Source organism: Morone saxatilis, unplaced genomic scaffold (assembly GCF_004916995.1).
Source record: "Morone saxatilis isolate NCDOM2014 unplaced genomic scaffold, NCSU_SB_2.0 Contig1, whole genome shotgun sequence".
NCBI lineage: Eukaryota > Metazoa > Chordata > Actinopteri > Moronidae > Morone > Morone saxatilis.
This window is the reverse complement of record NW_023339651.1, coordinates 12,107,014-12,118,080: the sequence shown is the minus strand read 5'-3', so window position 1 is coordinate 12,118,080 and position 11,067 is coordinate 12,107,014. Positions and strand designations below refer to the sequence as shown.

General features: G+C 39.3%; 1 protein-coding gene across 2 annotated transcripts in view; it reads left to right on the top strand.

The window, feature by feature from the left end:
* The window catches only part of lrrc4bb (leucine rich repeat containing 4Bb), a 15,056-nt gene extending 9,612 nt beyond the window's left edge, over nt 1–5,444 (top strand). For both annotated transcript variants that reach the window (XM_035665776.1, XM_035665769.1), the window contains exons 2-3: nt 1,286–1,887; nt 2,003–5,444. In XM_035665776.1, coding sequence (XP_035521669.1) covers nt 1,645–1,887; nt 2,003–4,000 — 2,241 coding nt within the window. In that variant the 5' untranslated portion in view covers nt 1,286–1,644 and the 3' untranslated portion in view covers nt 4,001–5,444. The remainder of the gene's footprint in view (nt 1–1,285; nt 1,888–2,002) is intronic.
* The last annotated feature ends 5,623 nt before the right edge of the window (nt 5,445–11,067 follow it).

Below are 11,067 nucleotides of genomic sequence, written 5' to 3'. Positions count from 1 at the left end.
TGATGTCTGGTTTAACAAAAAAGGCTGTGGAAGGAATAAACATTAAGTTTTAAGTCAAATGTGAGTTGATTTACATCACAAAGCTGCTGCTGATCAGCTCTGAACAGCAAATGTTCATCAAGCGTGTGTGGAATAGGGCACTGGACAGTAAAAACACAAGATGGTGAGTGAGCAGGTTGCCACAGCAACCGTGTTTCTAGGAGCGCATGCATCGTCGCTGCATAGGAGAGACGATGCTAAGGACCGCCATGGATCCTTTTCAAAAATAACCCATTTATTAGAGAGTAAACATATTTGGAAGCCATAACCAAGAATGATCTCATATAAAAATCGATAGGTTGAATGTAACACAGTGGTCAGAAAAATGACAAGTAACAAAGATCTTATTTGTTTTCAACAGACAACACAGGCTTGTGACTGCTAGTCATAGTGCTGATAGAAAACAATGAACACTTTCTATTTGGTCAAATCATTGTAAGCAGCCAGACCTTTTCTAAATTTAGTGAGTCTGATGCTGATGCTTACAGCCATTTCTGTTTCAATAAATGTGTGACACTCTCTTCACCAAAAACACAAATACATATTTATGTTTTACAAAAGCCATAAAAGTATTTTGCACCATCCTTTTTTCCCCCTTTGTTCTCAATCTTGTTGTCATTTTTAGTCAATCAATTTTAGTGGTTATGCGTTGCTTATTGTACACATTGCAGTAAAAATTTGCAGTAAAATTTCAGGAGTCAATAATCATTCCTTCATATCTAAATTGCTAAATTACTGTTGTTGCCTCATGATGGATTGCATGAATCTCTGCATTAACCTTAGGTCTAGATGAGCCCCACCAGCATTTGTAATTGCATTCTTTTGAATGTGAGATTGTACTTCTGTCTATGTGTATCTGAATAGAAGAGCATACCAGTACCATAAAGTTGATGATGCGACTGCCATCCTACTGGGTCTGGTGCAGCACTTGTGACCCAGCTTGAAGTTTAAGAATTTTGTGGCCATTTCAGACCATGACCCAGATGTTAAGTTCAACCTATGAAGAAAATGGCAGCTGACTCACCAGTGACACTACAGTCCACAATTTGAGAGCCACTTCTTTATACATGAAAGCTTGACCCAGCTTGTCATACACTGATGACAGGACATTGTAATATTTTGAGATTTAAATTCAGACCTGGATATACATGCATGCCATATGTGGTAGGCTAATATCTTAAAGCTACTGCACTGTGCACTTACTTGACCTCCTTCCTCTCTCTCCTTTTCTCTCTTCTCCCTACAGTGAGAAGCAACAGCCTCTACAGAGACAACACTTTCAAGAGCTAATCTCCCCCCAAATTTAATTCCTAATAATTGTCATGGGAACAAAAAATACAGGGTTACCTAAAATGACATGTTAAAAAGAACAAGGTGTTTGAAAGTCAAAGAAGCATGAGCAAAGTAAAATAAGAACCTATTAATGATAGAGTGTTTAACATAACATTACGCTTTATCCTTTCAAATTTTACAGTGACTGCTTGAAGGAGAAAAGAACAGAATAAGAACATACAATATGAATATTAAGATAAGCACTTAAATTACCTTGTTTGGAGGTGACTTATCAATATCATAGCAATAGGGGTGGGTCATGACTCAGTTGCCATGCGTGTTGTCATGGTGACCAGCCCCTGTACCCCTTCCCCCCTCCTCTGGTTGGTCCAGCTTTTGTTGTGGTTTCACAACCATGGACCTCAGCTGACAGAGGCAGCATCCCCCTGTCCCACCCTCTGTACCTGCTCCAATCAGGCGAGCCGTGTCATCTGTACAAGGAAGAGTTTAGATCAAGTCCCAGACAGTATTTCAGAGAACACAAGATACCTCAATCTACAAGAGAACACAATTCAGGTAAATATGGCTTCATCTACAACGAGACCATACATTCAGACTGAATTGATATATTTTGACAGCAGTAATTCTGATGTTGTTACAACATGCCTCCATGTTTTTGTTTCCACACCAGGTGATCAAGTCTGACACATTTAAGCACCTGCGGCATTTGGAAATCCTCCAGCTCTCCAAGAACCACATCCGGCAAATTGAGGTGGGAGCTTTCAATGGCCTTCCTAACCTCAACACACTGGAGCTTTTTGACAACCGTCTCACAGTGGTGCCGTCACAAGCCTTTGAGTACCTCAGCAAGCTAAGGGAACTATGGCTACGAAACAACCCCATCGAGACACTGCCGGCATTTGCCTTTCACCGTGTTCCCTCTTTGCGCCGTCTCGATCTAGGGGAACTCAGGAAGCTGGATTTCATCTCAGAGGCTGCCTTTGAAGGTCTGGTCAACTTACGTTTCTTGAATCTTGGCATGTGCGGCTTGAAGGACATCCCTAACCTCACCCCACTAGTACGACTAGAGGAGTTGGAGCTGTCAGGAAACCAGCTTGGAATAGTCAGGCCTGGATCTTTCCAGGGCTTAGTGTCACTTCGCAAGCTGTGGCTAATGCACTCCAGGGTATCAGTTATTGAACGCAATGCTTTTGATGACCTCAAAAACTTGGAGGAGCTCAACCTCTCCCACAATTCCCTGCATTCTCTGCCCCATGACCTCTTCACACCTTTGCACCAGTTGGAGAGGGTACACCTCAACCACAACCCTTGGGTGTGCAACTGTGATGTTCTGTGGCTCAGCTGGTGGCTGAAAGAAACAGTTCCCAGCAACACCACATGTTGTGCTCGCTGCCATGCGCCCCCAGGTCTAAAGGGAAAGTACATTGGGGAACTAGACCAGAGTCACTTCACCTGCTATGCCCCAGTTATTGTCGAGCCACCCACTGACCTCAATGTCACCGAAGGCATGGCTGCTGAGCTGAAATGTCGTACTGGAACCTCGATGACCTCTGTGAATTGGTTCACTCCAAATGGCACTCTGATGACCCACGGATCATACCGAGTTAGGATCTCAGTGCTTCATGACGGAACGCTGAACTTCACAAATGTGACCGTGCAAGACACTGGGCAGTACACTTGCATGGTAACCAACTCCGCTGGAAACACCACTGCAACCGCCGTGCTCAATGTGTCTGCTTCAGACCCCAGCAACAGCTACAGCTATTTCACCACTGTCACTGTTGAAACAGTAGAGACAGTAAGAGGAGATGAGGAGAACTCAGCAAGACAGTATGTTAACGAGACCTTCATAGATTTTCCTAATCCTACTGTTCAAAGAGGGGTGTTAGAGGGCCGACCTGGCATCACTATACCGCCTTCTCTCTCCTCTCTTTCCTCACTGTCTCCACGAGCCAATAGAGCTACTGAAAACTCAGTGACTGTGTCCATAATGGATGTAACTAACATTCCAGGCCTGGATGATGTAATGAAAACGACTAAGATCATCATTGGTTGCTTCGTGGCCATTACCTTTATGGCAGCTGTAATGCTGGTGGTCTTCTATAAGCTCCGGAAGCAGCACCAGCTACACAAGCACCACGGCCCTGCCAGAGCCATTGAAATTGTCAATGTAGAAGATGAGATCGGAGCCGGGGCTGGGAGTGGCATCTCAGGTGGTTCAACAATGAATTCTGGCAGTGGTGGAGAAGGAACCCTAAGGATACATCATCCAGAAATCGTCAACCTTCCCAATATTGGCCGTACGGATACTCTCAACCATTACTACAAGACACATCATTTCAACAACAACGTGATGGGTCTTAGTATTGGCAGCGAAGGGATGGGGCCAGGAGGGATCCTCAATAACAAGAACCAGCAAATTCAGGATATCCCCATCTCCTGTACCACGGTCCCAATCTCTACATCTAATTTGCTCTCCTCATCAGGCAATGGCACCAACAACAACCCCAGTTCTATGTCCCCACCCCTGCCGATGTCTCTCCCCATGCCTACCATGGGCTTACATGGATCGATCAAGGGTTTCATGGGCCAAAACCACAATCCCCAAATGGAACCTCTTCTTTTCAAGGGGAGCTCGAAGGAAAACGTCCAAGAGACTCAGATCTAAAAACAAAAGTGAGAGTAAAGAGAGAGAGTGAGCAAGAGTCAGAGACAGAGAGGGGATTGATGTTGGGTTTATGCGCGGAATGATTAGACACTAGAGTGCATTGACGTTACACCAGGAGAGAGGATAGACTGACACGGCAATACACAAACACATAGACTTATCCGTGACAGTGTACTGAGCCAAGGATTACCACAATGGGCCACTTGTGTTTGTAGTAACGATCATGGCCATGGAGATCAAGGAATGGACATTGCTACAATGTAAATCTGTGCCAAAGCAAATGTTTTTTGCAGTTTCTACAAGCTGTGTTCTCATAGGGAAAAACTAGCCTTTCAGAGTAATCAGTCCCCAAATCGTTGTTGGCCAGCAGAGATGAAAGACATGCATAGCACTCACCACACTGAAGATCGGAGACATTACAGAACAAAATCCAAGAGACATTTTTCTTCCACACAAAACACAAGCCACACTTTCGAGTGACTCAATAGACTCCCTCAAGGTGACAATTATGTAGGCATAAATAGATGGACAAAAAGGTACAGTGCAGTACAAACTACTGTGAAAAATCCACAAATTATATAAATATATTTTCATTTAAATATGTATCATTGCAGACTCCGATGCAGAGATATTTTGGGGTGGATGTATAAGCTGGTATAGTTTGTTTCTTTGTGAATAATCAGGGGCGGTGATAATGGAAGTTGGTTATGATACATGTTTTAAGTTTGGCTACTTCTCAGAAACATAAGGGCTCAATTGCAACACTCATTGTGAATCTTTGAATTGGCTTTGTGACATAAAGTCCATTTAGGTTGTAGAACAGTAAATGCAGATCTCTGTTTGACAAACTTTTTCTGTTGCTTCAGTAATAATCATTACAAACTTTTGTGTTCTGAGAGTGTATTATGTATTTTGTAAAAGCCAGCTACTTGGTATTTGAATTGACAATTCTGATACTTAAATGCCAGCATCAAATAATGGTAAAACGATGTTCCACAAACAAGGAAAGGTAATCCGATGCAAAGACCTGTATGGGTAAAATAAAGTGTTGACAATGTGTTATTTGATCAGATCAGTAGCCAGATATTTGCTTTTAGACAGGAATTTGATATGACCTCCTTGCTCATGGTTACCATAATCATGCCATAAAATGCTGTCATACAGATGATTAGACATCTAAGTGCAACAGCATTCAAGAAGGGATTAAACATCCACATTAGGATGATTGGAATGAATGGAAATGTACAGTATATTAATAATAATAATGTCTGGTTGTATGACAATTGTAAGATCCACATTTTTACAGTGTAACTTTCATATGTTAAATGCCATTTACGCTTCTTGCGTTTCGACTATGTATTTCTTTATTTTTGTTAGTTTGATATAATGTGTACAGTTGTCTAGCCATGTATCATTACGTGTGAAATAAATCAATCATATATTGGGTTGTGGCTGGTCAATATGGCAACCACATAAGTAAAGAGTGAGACATTATGCAGGCCTCTGTGCTAAACCAGGATTGAATGTATGGTTTGTGGTTTAGCCATTAGTCATCCTGTTAATGATAGGTGCCATCTGCTCTATTAACATGTCAGACAGGCTTTCAGTCACTCTCTATCTATAGGAGAGTGACTGAAAGCCTGTCAGATTCCTACAGACGCTACTGGTTTTTCTAAATGAGTGTTTTTAACAGAACGCGATCATCTTATTCTTTACCAAGGCACTTTTGTCTGAAATTAGCCCTCACTATGCTTCTCCCATGGCGATTTTCTCATGCTACTTTGGGAATGGCTTTGAAATGGGAAGAAGGTTTGAGGAAAGGAACATACTGAATAAACTATCTTTTTTAGATAACAGACTATATTTATCAAGCAGGAACCTAAAATGTTTGTTGCAATTGAGCACAAACTGGACATGCAACCAGTTATTCCAGATAAATGTACCTGAGATAGTATTCTCAACAAAATCATATCAACAAGGTTTTTGACTGTAATGCAGCTCTGTATGTGATTTTGCTGTTATTTTTCTTTTGTTGCATATATATATATATATATATATAGGAGCTGTTTTATGTGACTGATGATGGTTTTTCTTATCAGCAACGAGGCCACACTTATTGGAAGAAAAGGAACACAGGAATAATAATAATGGTGATGATAATATGAATGATGATATCAGTCAAAACCCACCCAGATTGTACTGTCAGAGGTTAATCCATGAAAGGAACATCTTCTACATCAATGCACACCATGTTTATCCTGTTTAATGCTAAACATCTAAGCTGTCTTTTAAAATATGTCTAGTTAAACCTACATTGCCACATGTAAACGGATTGATCTAACAACTCAGGTTGTTAAATTGCAGCTATGTATTTTCTCAACTTGGTGTTAGTGGCTTTGGTCGTGAATCTCATTCAAAACCATAGTAAATGTAAATGTGTTGCGTACCCACAGACAGATCTAGTGGGCAGGGTTCAACTGTAGCCCCAGAGAGACACAAATAGAATATAAATGAAGGCTAAAGACACAACATATGGCCGCTCCCTTGATGTGCTACATTTGGTGGCTCTGCTGTCAGATTTCAAAGAGCATACTAGATACCTCCTTGTATGCTGTGTGTGAGGGTACATTCCTGCATGATAACCATGGAACAAATCTTCTTACCTGAACACTACTGTAGCAGTGTTTTATCGTGATGGTGACTCACCTAATCAGCACAGAAATGTTCCTTTCATACCTCTGAACATCCGTAACATGCACAGTTATCATCATTATTATTAACATTTGGAGGAAATGCAAAAGGGCTTTGTTGCATCTTAGTATAGTGGCTGCCATTGTACATATAGAACTTGATGCAATTTAAAAGGGGGCTCATTCTACAGCAGTAATGTGAACAAACATACTGTATGACCCTTTTTAATGAAGATCACAAGCTTGAGACTGGAATCTGAATATGTGCATATTGGGCAATTGTACCTCACTGTATTATATGGGAGTGGATTGATGCAGTTTGGTGACATACTGGCATATGTATATCCTCTGCACCATCCGTTGGTCACAATGGATGCTTCAGCCCACATGACATTTCTTGGTTTGTCGGAAGCAAAACTCCTTAATGAAATGGATTATTATATCTGAGACACCAAATTGCAAGACAAGAAAATGGACTGACCTTTTGGTCCTTTAAAGGTAAGCGGTTTTGTTTGATAAAACAACATAAAAATATCCTGGAATCTGTTTTGAAAGCTTTTTAAAGAGAGATAACAGTGTTAAGCTCTAGAAAAATGTAGATCTCTTTAATACAAAATAATAATTGAAAAAAATGTCATTTTGTGTTTTGTTTTGTTTGTTTGTTTTGTTTTTCCTTTTTTTCCTTTCCTGTTGTTGGTTGTATCTCGGTATGTGGTATTATCAATTTGGGTCTTCATGTATCGTCATTAAATGTCATTCTTTTTACGCGTTCATCCAGGTACACAGTGTGGCAGAACAGTGTATTTCTTCAGTTATAGCAAGATCAACATGTGCTGTACTTGCACTTCAATGACTGTCATACAATGACTGAGAGGTATATTATTTCACTGTTCTACTTCTGTGACTTCAATTTTACACCTGCTGTAAGGAGTTATTCTGCTTTTAGAAACATATACCACTTTCATTCTTTGTTGTGATTTCATCCTGCAGAGCACCACAACTAACTAAATGAGAAATGAGTTAACAAGTTTAACATGATGATGTTTCAAATAAGTTATTGCGTGAAATTTTATAAAACAAAATGAAAAAAACTCTAAACAATAATTGTGTTTACACTGTATTTTGTTGTGACTGTATCATTTTCCCCCACACTTTATTTAGGAGACAGGAAACATGCTTTCAAATTAAGGTAATGGTTGGACACAATGGCATCTTACACCTGGAATGTGCGCAATTCTAATAGCTGGTAGCTTGTTATATAAAGGTCCCTGAAAATCTAAGAGAACTGTTAGACAGCCGAATATTTAGCAGATATTGTAAAGACATAAAACTGATTTCCTGAACTGTAAAAAATTATTAACTTTATTAAAAACAATACAGAATCGTATCATTATGCTAGAGGTGGGCTTAAAGATTTTTTTAGGAATTAATTTTACGGATCTATTAATCTCTGCTGATTGAAATCCTAATAACAAATTGATTAAGAGGGACGGCAGTAGAAGTACAGTCATATTAATCTAACAAATTCAACACAATACTATTATGCCCTGTAATCACTACAGCATAGCGACCGCCATAATAAATCAAATGGTCCATCATGTTACATTAGCGTAATTGTACATTAACCCGCATTGCCATTTTTTATTATTAGCACATGTTGTGAATTTGCAAATCTGACAAATAGTTAAAAGGAAAACAAACAAATTGGTTCTTTTTAGTGAATAGTTAGACATTTTCCATGCAAGGCAGGTGTAAAAGTAACTCAGTGCATTTGGGTTGAATTGCTTACATCTCCAGGTGCAGTGGATTAACTTATTTTTACGCTGGCTGAGAATATGCAGGGCACAGAGCTTCATCAATACAACATCATCAGTAGTTCTTATCTTGAAAGGGTTGACAGAATTGGACTTCACTGTGTTGTATTCTGTTCAGTTAATCTGCATGCTCCATATTTGATATTTTTAAACTTACTTTGAAGCCCGAGGTGAGGTGAAACTGTAAAGACTATCACAGATGTCCACTGCGCAGTACAAGTCCAACCCACATTACGAAACAACAACCTCAAGGGATTCATGTAATAACAAATGCATCAGCTATGAACCATGACAGTGAATTTGGATAAAATATTTGGGCAGGGAGATTGTATATGAAATGTCTAAGGGGGCACTATGCAAAGAAATTTTCTTGAATGTAATTGTACTTGGCTTGTACTCTGGTCTCTAGAGATCTCAGTCCCCATGAGACTCCTTGGACGTAATGTTTAAAGGCCTGTACACTGAAATAGCAGTGGAAAAGACAGCTACAGTATATTATGGTTACATTGTAGTATTTTCTGTAACCCAAAGCAAAGGAAAAGATATCAAACCAAATGTTCTGTAGCACCTTGAGGTGACAATTTTTTAGGCAGATTAATAATATCTGTGTTTTGCAGCTTTTTGCTGTTTCTCAGCTTGTGTTGATAGTGAGCAAACATAATGAATGCGTAGAGGAGACTTTGAAATTGTCTTTTTCTTGCTGTGTTTAAAAAGGGTAATGTTCATATGAAGGCAAGAGTGTGTACGCAGCAGAAAAGAACACATTAATATGCACTAAAGATGAAAGAGAAATGCTCAAATGCAAATACATTTAGAGTATTCTGTGATGGCATGAATATAATGTGATGGAGTAGGGTCATTTTGAATTAGAAAAGGTGGAATTTTAAAATGACAGTATGAGCCCTTGTAGCGTACTGCAACCATATCCATAGTAGGTATGTCTATCAACATGAAATCCCCATGTAATTCAAAACTGTATAGAGTATTAAAAAGAAAAGACAAAAACCTGTTTTCTGTTTGGAAAGTATAATATTCTCCCTGTACTGTACATGGATGTCTCCCTTTGCACGCTTATAGTGCAGTCATTTTCTCCAGTGTGCCTACACTATCCTGTCCTTTTCCCAATGCTGTCTTTTCCCTTCAAATTCAATAACCTCCCAGCTGTGTGTTTCTCCAGGGATTCCCCAGCTCCCCTGGCCCACAGATAGACTGCAGAGTCTGTGGGGAACCTGACACAACATAAACTCCATTGTGAAGCAGAGGTGTCAGAGTCTGTGGGATGCATCTTCGCTGATCGAGGAGTCATGAAAATGTGAAAGCTTTTTCTTTCTTCACACTTTAAAGGCCGCAGCGAAACAACACATGTGTTCGCAAGCATGGTGTGTTCGATATGGCTGTGTGGGCTGCAGTTATAGCAAAAAAACTGAGTACAGATTCTGTGGCCTATTTAGGAATTCTATATATGAGAACGGACTACACTGAACCATTAGCAGGCTTAGCTTGGACTGAGAATCCAAAATATTATTGGAAATTCAAGGAAAAGATGACAGTGACCCAGTTGGACTTAATTTGTAAAAGGAACAAGAAGCCTGTTGATTTAAAGTCTGGCCTTTGTTTAATGATTTAGTTTTTGACTGTTATTACATGAAACTACGTTGGTGAATTGTGAGCTCACTACTGCTTTTCATTAAGGGCTTTCTCATACTGTACTGAACATACTTTGCTTTTGTTTCAGTCTATATTTAGATTCCCTCTCGTCTCCCTCTATCATTAAGAGCCATGCAGCAGATCCTTTGACTTAAGAATATTCTTTCCTTCCTCACCCAAAGATCTAATAATTAATAATCCAGAGAAAGAGACGATACACACAAACACACACACACACACACACACACACACACTCTATACAGAGGGTATATTAGTAGACATGCATCTTGTGTACTTCACAAGCACTCAGAAACCCTTGTAACACCAGACAGTTCTTCACCTCTTCTGGGGATAAAACACTCAACCTGACCAACAAGGCACATCATCCGTAAAAAAAAAGATCTGTTTGTTTATCCTTACACTAAATGCTGCTGAAATGCATGTGGAGTTTCTGCTGTAAATGCTATGGGCTTGTATTGTTAACGAATTATGTCAGGTTTTCACATGGTGTGTGACATTTTTTTTCTAATGCACGAGAGCTAACAATTTTATACATTCAAGTATGTATTAAAATGACAAGAAAAAAACATTTTTGCTCTTGAAGTTGTAAAAAATGTAAAAAATGTTGGTCAAATTAGTCAAATTAATTCAAATGAAAATCTCAAATACTTTTAAAAAAAACAGCACAGAATGGACTACTTTATAATGCTCCCTAATCATATTATTATATTTTACCAGAAATAACATAAAAGAAAGGACTTTCTCTATGAATATCTCAAGAATAATTCTTGTTACTCTGTAGGCTTATGGTGGAAGATGGAATTTAAAATAATTACTATGAATACTTTGTTTTCAGCATAGATTATGAACAGACACTTCCCGTGTAATTACTAGAGGAAGGTATGTAACAAATTGT